The 22,247-nt window shown below is 42.9% G+C and overlaps 1 protein-coding gene across 10 annotated transcripts in view; it reads left to right on the top strand.

Moving 5' to 3' along the window:
* Window positions 1–22,247, top strand: part of INPP5B (inositol polyphosphate-5-phosphatase B) — a 49,821-nt gene that overhangs the window by 14,391 nt on the left and 13,183 nt on the right. For 9 of the 10 annotated variants that reach the window (XM_036876504.2, XM_057500017.1, XM_057500020.1 and 6 more), the window contains 6 exons: window positions 17,080–17,179; window positions 18,643–18,810; window positions 19,685–19,786; window positions 20,493–20,607; window positions 20,967–21,083; window positions 21,699–21,886. In XM_036876504.2, the coding sequence (XP_036732399.2) occupies window positions 17,080–17,179; window positions 18,643–18,810; window positions 19,685–19,786; window positions 20,493–20,607; window positions 20,967–21,083; window positions 21,699–21,886 (790 nt within the window). Of the gene's footprint in view, window positions 1–1,773; window positions 1,795–17,079; window positions 17,180–18,642; window positions 18,811–19,684; window positions 19,787–20,492; window positions 20,608–20,966; window positions 21,084–21,698; window positions 21,887–22,247 lie in introns of those variants that run through there. The other variant, XM_057500023.1, reaches the window with a different exon arrangement.

Raw genomic sequence — 22,247 nt, 5'->3', positions numbered from 1 at the left:
CGAGCTTGAGGAGAGCAGGCGGATGGCAGTGGGATACTTCGGCATCTGGAGGCTGGGGTTGTAGTAAAGCTACGTTCCTGACTCGCTGTGTGATCCCGGCCAGTCGCTGCCTCTCTCTGAATCTCAGTTACCACATACTGACCTTCAGTCAGTTTCTTAATACTTGATCTGAATTTGGCTTGTGTGGGGGTGCACTCGCGACGACAGAACCTTTATTTGGGAGAAGAATGGTGTCTGTATTGGGGCTGTCTGGTTCTCTTGTCGGTCCTCAGCCCCTGCGATAGATTGGGCTGCGCGCAGACCTGGAATCTAGGAAAGCTGTGATTAGCACCCGCTCCTAACCCGCTCCTCCGGGAACTGGAGGCCAGGATGAGGTTACAGGTGAAAGGGACTAGATTTTTTCCACTCAGCCCATGGGTAATGTTTTGCCGTACAAAAAGGCAATTGATGAGCAAGAGGATGTCTTTCGGAGAGCAAGAGGCCCAGGGCTGAAATTTGGGTCAGTCTGGTGCTTTGGGAGGACCTGCAGACCTGTATTTTATGTTCAGCTCCTAGGTTATCTGCAAGGGCTCCCTGCATTTTTTCTCCTGGGTGTGCCCATGCGGCTCTAGTTACGTATGAGCTCTGGCATGACCACTGGTGCCCATTTGTGCCCCTTTTCTCAGCTATTTGCTAGAGGTGAAGAGTCTGTTGAGTAGCTGTGTAGAATGTGGGCCATCTCTCCACTTGCGCTTACAAGGCTTGGAAACTATGAGGGGCTGGGGAGGGGGAATAGCAGGTTGCACAAGTTTGTAAAATGAGAGGAAATGAGGCGAGCAAAGGACTTCCTCAGTGCTTATGCTTTTCCCTCTCTGCAGCTGCCACAAGACGCCGTTGAAGTGCTTGATGGTGCTGATAGTTTACTGCATCTTTCATGGTCTTAGCTCACTGGAGGTGCTCATCTAAAACAGCGATTACTTCAGTTTCCATGACATTCTGGGTTCCGGTGCCAGGAGAGGTGAGGGCTTTAGAAAAGATATACATCCTCTCCTTGCCCCTTCAAAAGAGGCTGTGGATCCAGACCATTCATGGAGGACAGGCCCAGTGGCCACAGAAAGCGGTGGGTTCTGTCTTCTTAGCCAGCACCCTAGAGCCAAGCTTGGAGTGTTTCATTCCTCATGCTAGAGAGGTCTTCTGTGAGAAGCCAGGGCAGCTCTGACACCAGTTATCTGCCCCTGGGCGATCAATGCACAGAGATCTCAGAATTGTTCCTTTCCTTTCAAAAAACAAAAAATAGCCACATGCTGGTGAGGGATTATTGTTAATGTTTTGGTTTTATTTTTAGTTTAAAAGTGATTTGTCCCCATCACAATAGCTAGATTAAGTGTGGTTACACTATTAATGGCTAAGTTGCTTATGTTAAGATTGGCACCAAGTCCCCAGTTCTGTTTGGGTCAGCTGTTTCCCAAGTTGCTCTGACCTCAGAGGAGGGTCATGACTTCTGCAGCAGGTAGGAGGAACTCTTAGGATCTTCTTAACAGTCCAGGCCCCAAGGGAAACAGGTAGTGGATTTCATTCTTCCTATATGCATCTGATCAAAATGTCCACTTCTTGGTAGCCTGGGGAACCAACCCAAGGCAAAAGGCTGTTTAAAGCATGCTATTTGTGATAGTCATCAGGAGAAGCTGATAGTCTAACAGAGAGGTTGCTCACAGTCCGTGGATAGAGGTAAGAGACTGTGGGTTTGGCCCAGCAGAATGGTGGCCCTTGTACAGTGAGCCACGTGTCAGAGCACCTCAAAGCCCTGGGTACAAGGTGAGTCTGCTCTTCAGTCCTTGCCTTTGCCTTGGTAGAGAAAGGAAAGATCTCACTTTGATGTTTCTGTTAAAAATGTCTGGTCTTTTATTTTTTCTCTGCTGAATTCAGGGGTATCAGGCCAAGCTTGGTAAGGACTGTAAAAAAGGATAATATAGCTAGTTTTAGACAGGAGTCCATGTCTTCAGGTTCACACCAATGTCTTTGAGCTGAGTAGTGACATTGAAGTGAGATGTGATGCTTGTGGTTGATGGGCAACCTACTCATCTGATTCCCTTGGCTTCTTCAGCTAAGACCTTGCAGGAATCTCCGACAAGTAGCTCTTGTAGGTAGGAGCTTTTCTGCCTCTTCACTTAGCTGCTCTTCTTTGTGTAGCTTTTTCTTTCCTTAAAAAGAAATAAGGAGAAATGTCTCTTAATTTCTATCTAGCAACTGAAAGTCTCTTGTCCAGAAAACTCCTTGGGGGACCCTGCACAAGGTAGAATAGTTATCCATGTTATTGAATAAATAGTCACCTGTATTTCATCCTGGTCATGTGAAAGACCTAGAGCAGTGTGTCTGGAGGAATCTGAGTTTTGCACTGCAAAGGAAAACAGCCATTGAGAAGTCCCATTGGAGCTATTCTGGGCTACTTTAACACAGTGGTAATAGCAAACAAATTTTGGTCTTTTGAAGTGGTTTTCTTATTCCATGGTTGATTCAACATGAGGCAGCTTTGTAGTAACTCAGATTTAGAATGAGATGCGATATGAGAATTTTTTTCCCCTTGGACCCAGGAAACAAAACATTAAATTCTGTCTGGCCAGAGAAAGGAAATGAATACTATTTATATCTCAGAGTAGCATAAAGGGTAACCTAGATTACCACGGTAGAAGCCAGAGTGTTGGAAAAATAGCCCCCCAGGTCAGAAGAGTTTGTGTGTGCCTCTCTTTGTCTTTTCCCTCCCTCTATCCCACCTTGGTTACCAGGGTAGAGGAAAAATAGCCCCCTGGTCAGAAGTGTGTGTGTGTGTGTGTGTGTGTGTGTCCGTGTCCCTATCTTTTCCCTCCCTCTGTCCCACCTTGGTTACCAGGGTAGAGGAAAAATAGCCCCCTGGTCAGAAGAGACAGAGAGAGAGAGAGAGAGAGAGAGGCAGAAGTGTGTGTGTGTGTGTGTGTCCGTCTCCCTATCTTTTCCTTCCCTCTGTCCCCCTTCCTCTCCCTTCCTCCTTCTCTCCTTCTCTCTCAATAAGTAAAATCTGTGTGACCAACATACCCTTTCAGCATAGAGAACATGACTTTTCCTAAATGTTTATCCTACAGGTAGAAATATGGCCCTTCATCTCCACCTCTGTGGGAAGCTCCTCAGGCTCCTAAGCAAATTAATTTGGATCACTTTGTTTCTTTAAACAAAAGAGAACTGTGTTCCTTTTTGTTCCTTCTTTTGTTGTTCCCTTCTCCATTTTCCCTCTTTGTCACATTGAACCTTGTATTTGTTTCTAGAATAGGAGAACCCCCTGAAGACTTTTTCTTTCCTTCAGGAAACGGTTTGTTTTGGGCTCTACAGTGGGAGTCTTGAGCAAGAGAGGTGACCCACAAACGTTCATTTAGAAGCGGCTTTGCACAGAAAAATCCTCAGGGAGGGAAGGTTCAGGAAAACAGAAGCATCAATATTTATTAGAGGAAAGACGGAGTTGGAACCTAGAAGCTAGCTGACTTGCGTGTTTTCTTTGCTGCTTAAAATATAACAAAAATTTGTAGACTTAAGTAGTGATGCATATATGAAATGAAGCTGCAAATATGAATGATGAGGATTTAAACAGAGTGTATATCTAAGTGGCCTGGGTAATTTTATTTTTATTATTGCATCTCAGTATGATGTTAGACATGTCTCTTGGCTCTCCTCTTTTCCATCTATAAAATGGTAGCAAATGTTTGCCTGCTAGAAGATCACACAGGACTAAGGAATGGTAAATTATTTAGGGGTGCTTTCATTTGGGAAACACATTAAAGAATTGCAAAAGCCCACCTCCGGGAGCTCAGGAACTGGCTGTCCTCTGCAGAGCCTGTCCCAGGCCGGTTTCTCCCAAGTAACAACACTCCTTTCTTCTTTACTCCCTTCCCTCCGGTTCCTTTTCTGTTAATGAAGTCACTGAAAAACCACAGTCACTATTGACTCTTCCCTCTTGTGTCTAATGACTGAATTCATCTATTTCTTTCTGCAATTTTAACATTTTTTGGAGAAAAAAAAAAAGCAAATCCCCATAGTTAATGTTGGTATCCTCTTACCTGAACTAGGGCAGTGAGTGGATTCCTTACAGGTCTTGCTATTTAAGTCTCCTCTCCCTTAGGGAATCGCCTTAGAATCTAATTGTGTTGTGCCCCACTATTTTGTGTATGAACTTGAACACCCCGTTGCCTACAGAATAAATTTCAGATTCTAATTAGCTTGGTGTTCCAGTCCTACTCCGCCTGGCCTCAGCCCCCCTCTCATCTCATTTAGTTTTTCTGCCCCACTCACCTTTATTTCCTCTCATTTCAAACTTGACTGCTCATTTTTCTGGATAAAATCTGGTGCCTTTTCATCTCTTTGTTGCCTGCTCATTCAGTGACATTTTTACAAGCTCAAACTTGCTGCCTTAGCGTTTTGCGTCCTTTCTCCTCCCCAAACGCCAGCCTAATACCTTGTATATCAGTATGTGATCAAAAAATGTCGTCTTTGTTTGAACCTAGAGACCCATACAGTGCAGAGCCTGAAAGTGTTTTGTCTCCTGAACATCCCCTGCCCCCTTCCTTTTTGAGCATGCTCTCCCCTCTCTCCCCTCCCTTCCTGGCTTGCTCTTGCCCACTTCTCTTTCAGCTTTATCACCAGACCACAGACAGTTCACAGAAGGCCCAGTGAGGGGAGAGCTGGAGGAAAAAGGCAAGTCATTTCTACAGTAGCCTATCATCACTACAACCTATTGCCATAAAGTCATTGCACTATCGTCTTCCTCCTTGAAAGCTAAACTGGTTGTATGTAATCCTTGCTAATCTAAATTGGATTTGCACAGAGTGCAAATTGGATTTTGAGTCCAGAGCTTACAGGTTTGCAAGGCACAGGATGTGTTTTTAGAGATTGATGGCTGTGCCCATTTTAAATGCCAAAATCTATGGTACTTCTTTAATAGCCATGAGACAGTGAGAATATTAAAAAGAAAGAGGGAAAGAAAAGAAAAAAAAGAAGAAAACTATGAAGCATGGTTATTTGACTTTAGAGAAAGTAACAGAACTATTTGGGCTGGTGGCTAGGCTGAAACAGGAAAAAGTGATTCTTTCCATTCTCCTTCATGATGCGTGCCCTTATGGGCTTCTCTCAAGAGTTCCCCACCTTATGTACTATGTACTTAGCCCCCCTTTGTCGGAACAGTATAATATCCAAACTCTACATGGCATTCAGACTTACAGTTTGGCCTTAATATATATAATAAAAATATATTACTAATAAAACTTATTTAATTTATAAAAACTTCATTGCTATTATGATTTGATTAGCAGTTACCATTTATTGAACACTTAACTATGGATCTGTGGGCTTTATGTTGTGCCACAGAAGTTCTGTAAGAGGTTGTCCATTTTTCAGATGGTGAGTTTGAAGCTCAGAGAGGGTAGGTAACATGCCTCTGATAAGTGACTGGTCAGTAACAGGGTTGATAATAGAACTCAAGTTGTCTGTTTGAATCTCATGCTTGAGCCCTAACCCCTATATTTTTCTTTTGTATTCCCTAATGCTTCTCAAACAAAAGTTTTCATTTCTACTTATTTATACTACTTGTTACTTATTTCTGAGCATACCATAATGCCACATCTTTGTGCTGAAGTTATTTCCTCTGCCAGAAATGCTTTCTCAATTCCACATTGTTCTGATAGTTAGTAGACTTTATTGGTTAAGAGCACTGACTCTTGACCCAGATTCCTTGGGTTTGAATCCTAGCTGTGCCATTTATTAGCTGTGTGTACTTGGGCAAGTTACCTAACCTCTCTGTGTTTATTTCCTGGTCTATAAAATGCAGATAGTAATAGCACCTACGTCATGGAGAAGTTGTGAAGGTTAAATACACATAAAGTGATTAAAACTTTGCTTGGCATGTAGTAAGCTTAAGTATTTGCTATTAATATTATTCATGATAATAGTACCACCATTGTCATTATTAACACAGCCTGACTTGGGTTCTGGGTAGTTGGACCTGGATCTATTTATCGCCCCATGAATTGAACATATCTCTTGCTGGTATGCATTGCTTTGTCTAGACCAAGAGAGCCCGTGGGACAGCCATGTACACAGCATGGTGTCACTGATAAGAATTGAGCTAACCCACTTCCTCCTGCCTGAACTGTCAGTTTGGACTGTCAGGTATTTTGCTCACATGGTTTTGCAGGTTCTTCTAGTGTGCCAGAAATGGAATGCAAAGGCCAGTGACTGAGAAGAAAGCAAGGAACGCCTCCTCCTAGGCTTGTCTAGTAGATGCTCAGGCATTGTAGGACATGATCTCCACTCAGTATTGACAGCCACACACCCACACATCCTGTGGAGACTATGATGGTACTTTTGCTTTGTTACCCAGACTTCACCTTTCTTTTCATATAGTACTTACCTCTAAGAGTTTATAGTTTCATTGAAGATATTATGTTCATGTTTGCAAAAAAGGAGGCCATGGAGACAAGCAGATCTAGGTTTTAATGTCAGTTGTGCCATTTATTGGCTTGGCTCTGTGTCCCTGGGCATATCTGCTATCTGCTTTGGGCCTCAACATCCTTAACTTGTAAAATGAGGCCAATAATCAGAAATAACACATGAAGCTCTTAACATAGTACCTAGCTGTTAGAGGGTTCTTATCAAAGCAGTGGAGGATTGAGTGGTACAGCAGGGGGAAAAGAATGAACAGATACTGAATATCTGCTGTGCACCAGGCGTTGTGCTGGGTTCTTGACCCATTCAGATTTCATTTGTTTATCCTTTTGGCTTCTCTGTAAGTTTGGTGGTGGTGTCCTCATTTTACAAATGAGGAAACAGATCAGGTAATTTGTTAAAGGTTTCAAATGAGGTAATGGGTGGAGCCAGTAAAAATAGCCAGGTCTATTTTATTCCAAAGCCCAAGGCTTTTTTTCAGAACACTCTAATTTCTCTTAAAGTTCTACACAAGCTGTATGGACAGGAAGGCCTTCAGAAGTCAGAGAAATGACCACCAAGGACTAATGTGATTGGGAGGGCTTCATGAAGGAGGATGGAGGAGTGGGGCTGGGCCATGAAGGAGAGGCGGCCAGCAAGTAGGAGGGGCTTCATGATGGAGCAGGAGTCGGGTGGCATGCATGGGGAACCTGTCTGTTTACATTGGGCTGTCTTTGGGAGGTGGATTGATGAGAGAGAGTAGGGCCAATTTGCAAAAGGCCTCACCTGCCAGTTCAGCCAGTTTGGACCTTACCCTGCAGGCAGTGGTGTAACACGGGAAGTTTTACAGCAGGGAAAGATGAAATCAGAGTTCAGTCTGCCCAAGTCCAGAGACTACATTGGGTAGGGAGGAGTGGGAAGGTCTTGTAGCTGGAAGACTATTGAGGTAACAAGGAAAGGAGGGCATGAAGGAAGGCAGCTGAAAGAAGGAAGTGACCAGTGACTAACTGGCCCTGGGGGGCCGAGGAGAGGGGTGAGCCAATGGCAGGATTGCAAACCAGACCGAGTGGGTAGTGATGGTGCCCGTGACTGAAGGGAGAGCTCAGGGAAAGGGCCCAGAAATCAAACCAGTTTTGCCTGGGACCCACCTGGGCACAGAACATCTCATAGAAATGCCCCATAGACAGTGGAGGGACTGAGCTCAGGCAGAGCTGGACAGCTCCATGTACACTCAACTGTGATAGCTGATGGTTCTTGTAGAGGAGAAAGAACACTATTCAGACCTGGTCTGTACAATATGGCAGCTACCCGTGGCCATTTACATTTAATTTAGTAAATGCTTAAGTGTGGCTTGGCTACTGTTCTAGACAGTGCAATCAGAATATTCCCACCATGACAGAAAATTCTAATGGGCAGCACTGGTCTAGATCTTGGGGATTACCTGCCAATAACTAGGGAACCTGCAAGGGGACATGAGCAAGGAGATAGAAGGAGCAGTTTAATTAAGAAATAATGTTGCTGTCTGTCAGACAATTCTCAGAAGAAATGGGGTACTTGGATTTTCTTTTGAATTTTACTTTTTTTTCCTTTGTGTGATGTGTTTTAGAAAAAGCCCAGACCCCAAGTCAGTGGTAGGCCTGGCTACAAGACATGAAAATTGAGTTCTTGCCTCCTGTTTTTTTATATGTAGATCTGGGCCTTCAACAGGTCTGATTTGGCTTCTAGAGCACCTTCTGGCCTTGCAGTGAGGGATAGCATCAAGGTAACATAGGAAAAGAGGACAGCAGCCATTTAAGGCAGATACTGTTATCTTTGTTCAGTTGAGGAAGCAGAAGCATAGAGGAATTAGGTAACTTGCTGAAGGTCATACAGTTTGTAAGGGCCAGAAATGGAACCCAGGTCTTAGACTCCAAAGCTTGTGCCATATATGAGTGTGTGTGTGTGTACAAAAAATATATATTGTTGTAGCTAACTTTGAAAGTACCTATAAGCAAAAGCAAAATAAATTCTAGCACTAAGAAATGACTGTTGTTGATGTTTTGGTGTATACTTTTCCAGACTTTCCAATGTGTATTTGTCTCTATATTATATCTATAAACATGTATTATATATATATATAGACATATACTTCATTCCTTTTGGATATATAAATATGTTAGGCCACACTCTTACCTACCATCCTCAATTCCTTATCAGTAGTTCTGAAGTCCTAAAAGCTGTGAAGATGGAAAAAAAGGTTTTTTGGTAAGTTTGGCCCAAGCTCAATTTGACACTAAGGCTTGCTTGAACTTGAGGTTATTTATAGGCTTTATTTTTCCCACCAAGTGTTACTACTCATAAGTTGTGTTGCAGAAATATTAAAGTGTTTGATTACTGGTTGTGGCCTCGGACTCAGCTGAGGGTATTGTATGATACATGGCATGGGTAATGTATTATCTTCCTGAAATCCCCCAAATTCTGAATTCCAAAATACACTTGGTCCCAAAGGCTTCTGGTAAAGAACCGTGGCTCAGTGTTTAGGTTCTACTGCTGCTTGAGCTCAGACACCTCCAGCATTGATGTTATCTCTGTAGCCAGTTGTAGCGAGAGGGATTTTAGTTCTGTAAGATGTGCAGTTCAGTGCACAGACTTTGCAAGAAAAATCGAACAGGTCTGCACTTCTTTACATCCAGACCAAGCTGCAGTTGTTACCATAGCTGACCTGCCAAGTGGGTTTTTACTAGGAAATGGTGTCAACTGTAGGTGTGAAAGGTGGTCATTAGGAAAGCACCCAGAAATGACAGCCATCTTAATCTCTGTCCTGTGGCTATTTGTTACGTGTGTTTATGGCCTGCCTGGTAGGTTCCATATATTGCGGTAAGCTGGGGCCACAGAGAAAAAACTTCAGATCCTGCTTCCAAGACGGTGTGGTCAGCTAGAGGAAAGATAAAAGAGTTAAATGCATCTATAGTTCCAGTATGATAAATGCCTTGATAGAGGTAAACATTGGGTGTGTGGGCATGTGAGGATGTAAGGAGAGGGTTAGGGAAGGCTTTCTGGAGATGACTCCTGAGCAGAATCTTGAAGGATGAGCTTGAAGTTCACCACATGCAGGCAGAGTTGAGGGGTGGTTAAGATATACCCAGGATCAACGGTGGGGCAAGGACACAACATCCTGAAAAGACAGATCGTCTTGGTATGACAGGACTAGGGGTTGGGGGAGGAGAGACTGGAGTGGGGATGGGAGATGGGGCTGGAAAGGTCGTCTGCGGCTAATTATAAAGATGTACAATGATTAGAGGTTTGGGTTTTATTTCAAAGGTGATAGAAGTTACTGAGGGATTTTATGCATGGGAACAACCTGCTCAAATTTGTGTTTTCCTCCAGATGGTGACAGTGGATTGGAGGGAGTGAGAGTGGAGACAGGGAGGTGATTGAATGTGTGTTCTGGAAATAATTAAGGGCCTGACCAGACTCATGACAGTAGCAATCAGGAAGAGGGCCAGGCATAAAAATATTTAGGAGACAGGATTTATAGGGATGGGTGAGCACACATGGGAAGAAAGGAAAAATCCAAGGTGTCACCTATTAGATTGGGTGACAAGGATTGGAGGTCTGAGGTTGGAAAGAGGGCGGAGTGGGAGTAGGGAAGCAGGAGAGGAGGGACAGGAAGCTGTGGCCAGAGAGGGAACTGGGAGGCTGTGCGATGGTAAATTTGGTGAAGAGCTGCTGACAGCCAGCTTCCGAGCCGGATCAGGAGAGAAGAGATTCCGAGAAGACAGCGCTGTGGCTGGAAGTCCCCCAAATCATGCCTTAAAGTTTCCATGCACGGACTGAGGAATGCAGACGTTCCAGTCCTTGCTGGACGGGGTCCCAAGACAGACTCGGTGTGAGGGCACTGACGAGACGTAGGTCTGAAGGTGATGGACCTGCGCGGATTCACAGGGCCAACCAACTTGACCCCAGATGTCCTATTAGGCTTGCTGTTAGTACAAACTACCCCCCGAGACAAAATCCTGAGTGCTTAGAAAGCACTGGCATGCAGAAACAGACCTCTAACTGTTATTGCTTGGTTTGCCTCTGCATATTTTAAAGCCCCATGAGATATTTATATTGAAGTCCCTGCTTTATAGATGAACAAACTAAGACCCAAAGAGAGGAAGTAACTCGTCCCACAGGAAGATAACAGTAGAACTAGACTTCAACTTAAGTTTCCCAACACTTTCATGCATTTCATATGTTGAGTACCTACTATGCACCAGGTGCTGCTCCAGAACCCTGGGAAATAGCACAGAGAAGAAAAAGTCCTCACCTCGTGAAGCCTGCATGTTAGTGAAAATGGCATCCAATAAATCAGTGAATACATAGAAGATATAATGTCAGATGGTATTAGCACTAAGAGGAAAACTTTAAATAGCAAGGTTGTGGTTCCCAACTGGGTGCTGAGGCACCCTGAGGCTTTGCAGTGAATTCACAGGGACACTGTGGGACACTTAAAATTTTGAAGGTAAACAGAGAGATACATGACATCTGTTAGAGGAACAAACATCTAGCTTAAGGTAGTCACAGTTTCAACATTAGATGGTGCTAGTTCCTTTTGATGACATCCTGTCTTTGTGAAGCTGGATTTTTGGTGATCAAAAACAAGTACCCCACAAAAAATAAATGTGAATGTCATATGTGGTGTCCAATCTGGACGTCAAGATTTGAGAAGTGCGGTACCCTGCAGGCACACACATCTCATTAGTGAGTAATTATGGCTATTTAAAATGAAATAGAAATATTTTTTCTTTCTATTTATGTGTATTATTTTTCAAACTTTCAGCTACTAAGTAATTAGTACTTAAATATTTAGTAATTTATTTGGCCCTACCTACTTAAACAGAACCCTTAGGTATTTCTTTTGGCCTAGAGGCACTTTGAGAAAATTATCAAGACTGTAAGGGTGCTGTGAATGGAGAAAGTTCAGGAACCTCTGGAGTAGGGGATAGAGTAATGTGGGTGGTGGGGCCAGTTAGATGGGGGAGGCAGAGGGTTTCTGACAGTTGAGCAGAGGCCCTGATGAAATGGAGATCTGGAGGAAACACATTCTAGCAGAGTGATCAGCAAAGAGCAAAAGAGTTGGGAATGAGTGTGTCGTGCTCCAGGAACATCCAGAAAGAGAACATGGCAGATCAGGCTGTGTGAGGTAGAGCGCAGCGGGGAAGGTGGGAGAGGCATGCGGCCAGGTTTGGTAGGGCCTTATCAACTCTTTAGGCAGTTGGACTTTATTCTGAGGTGAGATGTGAGGAGCATTTGAAAGTTTCAAGCAGAGAAGTTACTTCCTCTGGCATAGTGGTATACTTTTTTTTCCCCAAGTTCACTGACTGCTTTCTGGAAAACTAACCACAGGAGTGTTAAGCGTGGAAGCTCAAAAACAGGAAGATGCGGTTGTAATCTTGGTGAGAACTTCTAGGTTATTTTTGAAGGTGGAACTTACCTGAATTACCGATGAATTAGATGTGGGTGTAAGCAGTGGGGAAAAGAGGAGACATGAGCGGTCTTAGTTTTTCATTCTGAGCAGCTGCTTGAATGAAGGTACTGTTTACTGAGATGAAGGAGGCTGTTAGGGAAGCAGAATAGAACGTTCTAGAGCACAGGCAAAAGGTCCAGGTGGGGGATGTAAATTTGGGAGTGATCTGCATGTAGGAAGTTTTTAAAAGTGTGAGACTAAATGCGATCACCTAGATGAGAAAGATTGTAGCTGGAGAAGCGGTCTTCCCAGGACCCTGCCTGGAGTCATTTCTGGGGCTGGGGGACAGGATGGGTGGAGAACAAGAGGAACTGTCAAGGACTGAAGAAAGTGTTTACCCCTTTCTTCAGGGAGGGAGCGATCATCTGTCAGGCGCTGCCAAGGAGGTTGCAGTGGGCTTACCTGAGAACTGGCGAGTGCCAGCTGGATTTGGCAAGGTGAAGGTTATGAGTAACCTTAACGTAAGTGGTTGCAGTAAGTAATGGGGCAGAGGGTTGAGAAGAGAAGGGCAGGTGAGATAGAGACAAAGCCTTTCACAGAGTTTTGATTTTAGTCCCCAGTGTGCCTTAAAAAAAATAAAATAAACGTTTCTATTTTAGAACAGTTTGAGATTTTCAGAAGAATTGGGGATAGTATGTACAGAGAGATCCTATATACTCCACTTTAAAAAAACCTCTTTTTATCTTTTCCCCTATTTTTATCTTTCACTAGTTAGGGCATATTTTTCACAGTTAATGAACCGATATGGATACATCAGCGCTACAAAGTCAGATTTCCTGCTTTCCCTCGTGTCCTTTTTCTGTTCTGGGGTGCTGCCTGGGAGAGCACGTGACATACGGGCGTCCCGTGTTCTGAGGCCCCTCTAGGCTCTGCCAATTTCTCAGGCTTCCGTTGTTTTTGATGGCCTCGACTGTTTTGAGGAGAACTAGCCATGTAGTTTGTAGACTGTCCCTCAATTTGGATTTGTCTGGTGTTTTCCTCATGAAACTTAGACTGGAGTTAACAGGTTTGGGGAAGATGACAAGAAAAGTATTCTCATCCACCCTACCAGGGTCCATACCGTCAGCATGACTTACCCCACTTGATGCGGAGCTTGATCGCCTGGCCAAGGTCATGGTGACAGGTTTCTCCAGGGCAGTCAGTCTCCTGTCTCTTCTTTCCATACTGTTCTCTTTGGAAGGACGTCACTTTGTGCAGCCACGCTCCAGAAGGGGGTAATTATGCTCCACCTCCATGAAGGTAGATTATTTACCCAAGTTAAATGGAATTCTTCATAGTAGATTTGTCTCTTCTCTATTTATTTTTTTATTTGATTGTTTATTTCAGTATGGGCTGATGAATATTTACTTATATTTTGAGTTATAATCTAATACTACTTTATTCATTTTCTTGCTCAGATTGTTCCAACTGTGGCCATTGGAGCTCTTTCAGTTGGCTCCTGTATCCCTTTGACATACCCCCATCTTTGTGGGCGATTTTATTTTGTTTTTTTCTTTTTTTTAAGTACTTTTCTTGTTTCCTGACATTACAAAATGCTCTGGGTTCATCTTATATATTTCCTGCCCCAGGCCAAGAGTAACTGTATCTCAAGGAGCCCTGGTTCCTTTTATTGGAGAATGATATTAGAAACCAAGATCTGGACAGTAAGAGTGTTTCTTACTGCTGGTGCATCCTTATTTTTAGGCCCTTGTAGCTGACAGAGCGAGGAAATGTATGTGTATATACTTACCTCTGTGTGTGTCCGTATTTCTTTATGCAACCATCTGTGTCTACACTTAGGTAAACATGAATTCATATTGATATCTCCAACTCTAATCTGTTGCTACATGGATCATACTAGCTTCCTCCCCTTTTATCTCGAACCTTTCACTCCAACAGGGGGAAACTTGGCTCCCACTGTCCACCATCCATTTCCTTAATGGTTAAATTTCAATGGACATGCATGGTAGCTTCAGAACTGTTAACCTGTGCCCCCCACAGGAAACAGAATTGCCGACTAGAGTATGGTGCTTACATAGAGTTCATTTTGCCTTTATCCTTATGGACTCCACTTGTTTCCAAAGTTACTTAAGTAAGCACTTTTCTTCTGCCCCCTTCAGTGAGGTTGTTTCATACATTAGTGCTATAGTCAGATTCTTTTGTCATCTTCTGCATTTCACTTCAGGGTCCCCTGACCTGTGAAATGATTTTTTAAAAATTTGTATACATTAAGGTTCACTTTTTGTTCTATAAAGTTCTGTGGGTTTGGGAATCCATAGATAGTGTCATGTATCCACCATCAGAGTTTCTTACAGAATGGTTTCTCTGCCCTAGAAACTCCCCTGTGCTTCACTTATTTAATCCTTACCCCGCTCCCATTCCCCCCACAAACCCCTGGCAACCACTGACCTCTTTACCATCTCCATAGCTTTGCATTATCCATTATGTTATATAATTGGAATCCTATGGTATGTAGCCTTTTCAGACTGGCTTCTTTCACTTGGCAATATGTATTTAAGATTCATTCATGTCTTTTCATGACTTGATAACTCATTTTTTTTCTTGCTGAATAACATGTCATTATATGGATGTACCACAGTTTATCACCTCACCTATTGAAGGGCATCTTGGTTGCTTCCTCCAGTTTATTATTATTATGAATGAAACTGCTATAAACATTTGTGTGAAGCTTTTATATGGACATAAATTTTCAAACAATAAACACCTAGGAGTGTGATTGGTGGGTCATATGGTAAGACTGTGTATAGCTTTGAAAGAAACTGCCAAGCTGCTTCCAAAGTGGCTGTGCCATTTTCCATTCTTACAATCAATGAATGAGAGTTCCTATTGCTGCACATCCTTACCAGCAATCGGTATTGTCAGTTTTTTGGATTTCAGCCACTCTAATAGGTGTTCCACTATTCTGTTCACTAACTCAAATACCTGGGTTCTCCAAGCTTCATAGTTCAGTGAGAGTAATGCAAGAGAGGTGGAATCCAGTTAGGGATTTGGTTTCCAGAAATAATTAAGTAACCCTGGGGTTGTAGAATTCTAGAAACAGCCTATTCCGGTTCTCCCTTTCTTATTTTTGTTGTGTGCTGAAGATGACCTGAGACATTCCAAAAGAACACTACAGACTTGAACTTAGATGTTATAGATTTACGTTAAGAGATCCACATTTATCCAGTATTTTGTATTGAGTTGTTGAGTGATTCAATTGCTTATTGCCTGCTGGCTAATAGGCTGGATGATGGGGATGCAAAGATGAGTAAGTCAGGGCTTGTCCTCAGTAAGCTTCCAGTCTAATTGGAGAGATAGTTACAATACACAGTAATCGAGGCTGTGATGATCAGGCGAGAGGGAGCTATGGGAACACCAGCGTCAGGGCATCTGACCTGATCTAGGAGGAGTCAGAGAAGGCTCCTTGGAAGTGACGCCTGAGATGTGGCCCTACAGCAGGGATTGACTAACTACAGTCCATAGGTCAAATCTAGCCCATTCTCTACTTTTGTGCAGCCTGTGAGCTAAGAATAATTTTTACACTTTTAAATGTTTGAAAAGAATTTAAAGAGAACAACATTTGTGACATGAACGTTATATAATATTCAAATTTTAGGGTTTACAAATAAAGCTTTATTGGAATACAGCCATGCTTGTGGCCCTTTTTACACTGCAATGGCAGAGTTGAATAGTTGCAACAGACACCGTGGCCTGCAAAGCCTAGGACACGTACTCTCTGGCCCTTTACAGAAAAAGTTTGCTGACCCCAGCCGCAGGATGGGAGGAGTTAGTGGTGTAAAGCAGAGTGAGGAAGAGGAAGTCGGTTTCTGATGGGATCTTTGTATAACTACGGTAACTTTAACATACTTAAAATATGGCATTTGAGGAGATGGGGCCAGATGATGGTGGTGAGTGACATGCCAGAGAGGTGTGCAGTATCCAGACTGAGAAAAGACTTGGCAGCCATTTTTAAGGGGTTTGGGTTTATCCAGTACAGAGCTTTTAAAAGATTGTAAGTGGTGGTATCAGACACTTCAACAAATCCTCTGGCCACAGTGTAGAGACTGGGTTAGAGAGGGTGGTGTAACAAAGGAGGCAGACTAGTTGAGGTCTTTGAAGTCATTCCAGGGAGATGTTGGTAGCATGAACTAGGATAGTGACATTGGGAACAGGAATGTATTGATTTGAGAGGCATTTAAGTATCAACATGGAAAGGCCTTGGTGATTGACTGGGGGCATTGAAATATAATTATTTTCATGTTTCAGATGATTGTGTTTTCTTTTTCAACTCCAAAATCTGTTTTTCCTGGTTCATGTGGATGTGTGATTGAAAAGCCCTTGTTCAACAATAGTCTTCAGAGCAAAATTCCTTAGGGATGTTCCACCTGTCAGTGCTCCTTGGAACCTCTGTATTTAAAGCAGCATTTTCTGAGGCCTCTTCATGCTGCCTCCTGTTGACAAGAGATTTGGCTTTTAAGGAGCAGAGAAGCTAGTGGCAGATAACTCTCCATTTCAGGTTTATCTTGGTTTAACAGCTGTCCCAAAATCCTGATTTGTGGCAAGTCCTCAGGCCTTTGGTTTTCAGGACAATCTGTTGACAACAACAAGGACTTCTCATTCTCTAGAGCACTTTGACCTTCCCAGTTTTAGATCTCTTTCCTCCTTGGAGCTAAAGTCTCCCTTGCAGTACATGGTAATACAATCACTATCTTATATTTTATAATATATTCTATGGCTTTCAGAGTGCTTGCTCACTGTCAATCTTTGATCCCTACCATAAACCTGAGTGGAAAGCAGCACAGGTCAAGTTACTGAGATTAAGAGAGAGTGGATGCCTTGCCCAGAGTAAAAATGTCCAATAAATAGTTGAGCTTGTGATAAAACTCAGGTCTGCAGATTTCATAGTGTCATGCTTTCTATAATGCGATCTGTCTCTACAAGAAGGGAGTCCGACTGGCTGGAGGAGTCATGTGTTCAGCAGTGGAGATACCTGCATGAAGTCCTCCCCCCACCACACCCCCTTTGTATGCATGTGGGAGGAAATTTCACCCAGACATCAGGATAAGCCTTTGCTATGTTTTCAGGCAGTATGTGGACCACCAGTAATTCCTGGTCTACAATTTGAGCAGCTGTGGTGTGTATGTTAAAGTGTGTGTAAGTGTGTTTTAATTTCTTCCCCCTCCCCTTAGGTGTTTCTCACTTTGACTGTTCAAGGCCAAATGGGAAAGGCCTGCTGCTTGTGGACCATAGCTCCTGGAGTCCGGATAAACCAGAAAACTCGCTCGCAAGGTAAGACAGCTCTCCCTTCATGTGTACCTCTTAAGGCCTAGTTTTCCTCATTATAGAACCTGAGACCATTATTGTGCATGGTGTAAGTTGTCCCAGGGTTGCTGGCTTAAGTAATGTTGGACACATATTGAGCATTTACTGTGTATGCTAGGCACCATGTGCTTACATGGATTATCTTACTTTAACCTAATAGCTAGGCTAGGTACCATTATTTTTTGTTTTACAGCTGAGGAAACAGGGGAAGAGACTTTATATAACATACCCAAGATCCAGAACTAGCAAGTAGCAGATCTAGGATTTGAAACTAGTGGTCTAACCCTGCCTATAAATATATATGATTAGAACATTTGATTTCTCCCTCCCATTCTTTTTAGGAGTTTCCTGACTTTGTAGATAGTCCCTTTTTGTTTTTATTTGTCCTTTCTTTTTCCTGATGTGCCTTATTTGTTCTGTACTCCAGAGCCCCCTAGTGATCATAGCTAGAATCATTTGGTCAAGATAAAAGCTGCCTTACTGTGTATTTTAATTATGCACCTAACCAGCAATGAACAATACCAGAATATGTTAAATGTAGCTAGCTCTATCATTTTTAGTTCACGTTTGAGCCTTCCTGCTATACATTGATACATATTTACATAGCTTTAATTCATATGTACATGACAATATAATATCAAATACGTGGCATTTATTTAATGTCAGCATTGTTCCAAGGGTTTTATCTATCTTGTTCATTAACTAATCTTCAACAAAAGTTTCTTGAGCTCTTAAGATTCTTTTAGGTAAATATATCAAATTTTGCTTAACTTTAAATGTTGGCATTTGAATAATTTTTAGTATGAGTATTAAAACTATGCAAATAATAGTGGCAGTAAAACAGAAAGAACCAAAAAAAGTAACAAACAACAAAAAAAGAAGAAATAATGAAAACAAATAAATAAAACTACATAAATAATAATGAAATACAAATTTTCATTGCCCCGTGTTTTATTTCAGATTATTCCTGTGGAATAGAGATACAGTAGAGTTATCGAGTCAAAGGATCTGGATGTTTTTATAGTCTTTTTACAAGAGGCACTAGGGCCAGAAGAAACACTCTTAGATCTGGGTTCTGATCCTCACTCTGCCACCATCTGGCTGGATGGGTCATTGGTGATGCTGGGTTTCATTTTTCTTATTTGAAAAAGGAAGGGTTTCTATTAGATTACTTCAAGGTCCCCTCTGGTCTGAGATTATATGAACCTGTCCTCTGAAAGTCTCTGGGCAATGTACTATGCATTCAACAACATATAAGCTTACTTAATTCCAAATAAAAGCAGTGTTGTTTTACTAAGTATGTTTTACTTTGGCTTCCTTTAGACTTCTGTGATTCAGACACTTGTGTGTGGAAGCTTCTAGCCTTATGTTCATGTGTTTTGCCACGGAGGACTCAACAAAATATGATAAATTTCTATTTGTTTTTCTAGACAGAATAAATCCAAGTCTGAAATTACTGACATGGTTCGCTCCTCCACCATCACAGTATCAGACAAGGCTCATATTTTGTCGATGCAGAAGTTTGGACTACGAGATACAATAGTGAAATCACATCTACTGCAGAAAGAAGAGGATTATACCTATATCCAGAACTTCAGGTAGCCAACTAGGTCTTAGACTCATCTCAGAGCAGCATGATCCTTCTTCAGCCCTCTGAAACTTGAGCACTGCCCCCCGCCCCCATGCCCTGGATTTGGGAGCATATCCTTCGACAGAATCCTTCCCATCACTTCCTAAATGAGAGATTCCTTTGGCTCTTCATTAAAAGGCATTTATTTAGTGACTTTACTATCTAGTCACTGTGGTAGGTGTGGTATAATGGGAGTGACACAACTTGAAAATAGTTACACAAGTGTTTGAAGAAATACATGGTACAGAAGAGGCCACGATCTCCTGACTTTTGTATATCCCTTGGTCATTCTGGGCTTTTGAAGAAAGTCATTTAAATTGAAGTTAGTAAAATCAAACTAGCGTTTGGTAATCCTTTTAGACAGGATTGACAGTTAAATGAATGAATAAAGGTTGCAGGATGCTGTTAGATCTTTTAAAATCTTCGCACTGGGGCTGCAAGGCAAAGTACCACTGCTTCCAGGGCTATCAACAGTCAGTGACGCAGACACCGGTGTGGCTTTCCTTCCCAAAGTAATGACCAAGGTACTTTACATTTTTTTCACTCCATTAGCATGCAGAGGGTAAAGAACCATTTTCTGGGTTACGACTCTCTAGTGGCTGTTAACGCTAAGTAGGGATGTTCAGAGTAGGCCTGTACTGTTTGAAGTTACACAAAAGCAGCAAAACCATGGCAGACTGCAAGTTGCCCCTTGGTGCCACAGCCTAGGTTAGATGCAACATTTCCTATGTCTTGAAATTCCACCCAAGAGAGACTGAAACCAGGCAAATATAACATAAAATGCTTTCCTCTGTTATGTCTATAGTCTTCCCAAGTGACTGGTTGATTCTTTTTGATGACAGGTGTTTTGTGGGAACATACAATGTGAATGGACAGTCCCCCAAAGAATGCCTCAGGCCCTGGCTAAGCCATGGTATCCAGGCGCCAGATGTGTACTGTGTAGGGTGAGTGCTTTTCTTCCCATTGCCTCCACGACCTCAGGAACATGTAGCTGTGGTTGAAGGGATGAGGACGTGACTGTATGAGCCTTCACAGCAGGTGGAGGAATTGAGAAATGAGCATGTGCTCAATAGCAGCTGCTTCTCGTTTTGATGTTCTTCCTCATAGGAAACAAATTCCTGGCACTATTAAAGTGATGTGCTTGGCATTTAAATGCTGTTATTTAATTTTTAGTGCAGCCCTCTGTTAAAACCAAAGCAAAAATATCTTTTTCCAGGGAAGGAAGGTTAACTTTTTTTTTGTCACACTCCTATCTTCTTCCTGCTGTACTGGGCACTGTCAGTGGGGAGGGGATGGGGGAAGCATGTGTGGTAAAATGGAAAGGACCTAGAATTGGAAATTTACAGATACCCAGGTCTAAACCCTACTTTGCCATTTGGTGCTTGTGTGAACTAGTGACCTCAGATGTAAAATGGAGATGCTTCCAACTGTTTCACAGGCTGATTATGAAGCAGGACCAGCCTGCTCCCTGTGAAAGCACTGCTGAGTTCTTAGCATTTGGCACCTCAGCTCTAAGTGTTGACTTTTCCTCCCTCTGGAGGGTCCTGCGGCTTAGCTAGAAAGCTGGGGTTTATGTACCCAAACCGATCTGAGAATGTTACTAGGCACCTTATCTTTCTCTACTATCTGACTGGTTGCTTCTCCTAATAGGTTTCAGGAGCTTGATCTGAGTAAGGAAGCCTTTTTCTTCCATGATACCTCCAGAGAGGAAGAGTGGTTTAAAGCTGTATCAGAGAGTCTTCATCCAGATGCCAAGTATGCAAAGGTAGGAGAGAATCAGGAACCTTTTAATTTAACATTGCCATGCAGGGAAATTCTAAGACAATTTTTCACTTTTTCCGTGGCCTTTACCATCAGCCAGTCCTAATGATCCTGCTGTTGTCAGTTTTAAGTCCTCCAGAAGAGGCACTGATGGGTGGGGAAGGTGCAGGTCTTGGTGCTTGTAGGCTGTTGAGGGTATCGTGTAGCATTCTCAGACAGGTGATTGCCCTGTATCCTAGTGTGGAGAGGGAGAGGCATTCATATTCTCTGCCAGTTTCAAGACCACTTTTCCTTTGAGATGTTTATTCCTGTTTTCGATTTCTGTTTAATGCTATCACTTGAATGTTTGACTCTGTTTTCCAGGTGAAGCTCATTCGGCTAGTTGGGATCATGCTGCTGTTGTACGTCAGGCAGGAACATGCGGCACACATCTCAGAAGTGGAAGCTGAGACTGTGGGGACGGGAATCATGGGGAGGATGGTGAGTTTCGGGTTGGTATGTTTGGCCCAGGTCCCTAAGGTTTTGACGCCGCCTTTCATGACACCATGACTGCCTGTCTCACAGCTTGAGGGTGCTGGTGTTACAAAATGAAGTGTACCCTCAAGCAGGGCTAGAGCAAGCACACCATGTGAAAATCATGTTTAGTGAGCCACTGGCTGATGTACACGTGCCTGTGTTCACTCCACACCAGAGCCTCTCCACCATTCTCCCACTTAATCCATGAACTATGTTGCAGGAACTATATTGGGTCACCAAGGAGGAAAAAGAATGCTTACAATAGGTTTGCAATTTTGTCTACTTCTTGAGGCTCTTAAAATTCTGTGTTTAAGTTCTACTGCAAGACCTTAGCTTCCTGTAGAGAAGGCAGGTGGTTTGCCTGTGGCTTCGTGCCTCAGCTTTACCACTGGCTGACTAGTCATTCTTCCGTCTTGGATTTATTTTCTTCCCTGTAAAATACAGACAATAATGGTACTTCACTTACCTCACAGGATTATTATGAAGGTTAATGAAGGGAGAACATTTTGAGAGTTGGTGGGTTGAAATGACTGCCACAGTTAAGTTGAGAACTGGGGTTTTTGGGGTTCCTTCCCTTAGGGTAACAAAGGAGGAGTGGCGATCAGGTTCCAGTTCCACAACACCAGCATCTGCGTCGTGAATTCTCACTTGGCAGCCCACACTGAGGAGTGCGAGAGAAGGAACCAGGACTACAAGGACATTTGTTCTCGAATGCACTTCCGTCAGGTTGACCCAAGCCTCCCCCCTCTCACCATCAGCAAGCACGAGTGAGTCTGGGCTTTTTTCCTGAACAGTCCACCATACCTGAAGCCCAGAGCTGGGGGTTCTCTCTCCTGGCAGAGAGGTAACTGGTGCAGGCTTCCTGCTGCTGGAGCGGCAGTTCTGGCCAGCTCTCTGTCCCACATAAATTGTGTCCCTTGGAAATGTTTAGTTTCCTAACTTACCATCTGGCAGACCTCTAGAATCTTTCTTAAGCATCATTTGTCCCTAGAAAATGTATAAAATTTATCTTAATAGGGTCTGCCTTGATACAATGTCATGAGGAAAGCACCCAGAGCAAGCTTCTAAAACTCAAGTTTTAGAAGTATGTGTTAGGATTTTGTACGTCTGTTCTTTCCAGAAGCACAT

Source organism: Manis pentadactyla, chromosome 4, assembly GCF_030020395.1.
Source record: "Manis pentadactyla isolate mManPen7 chromosome 4, mManPen7.hap1, whole genome shotgun sequence".
Taxonomy (NCBI): Eukaryota; Metazoa; Chordata; class Mammalia; order Pholidota; family Manidae; genus Manis; species Manis pentadactyla.
This window is presented reverse-complemented; position numbering and strand designations above follow the sequence as displayed.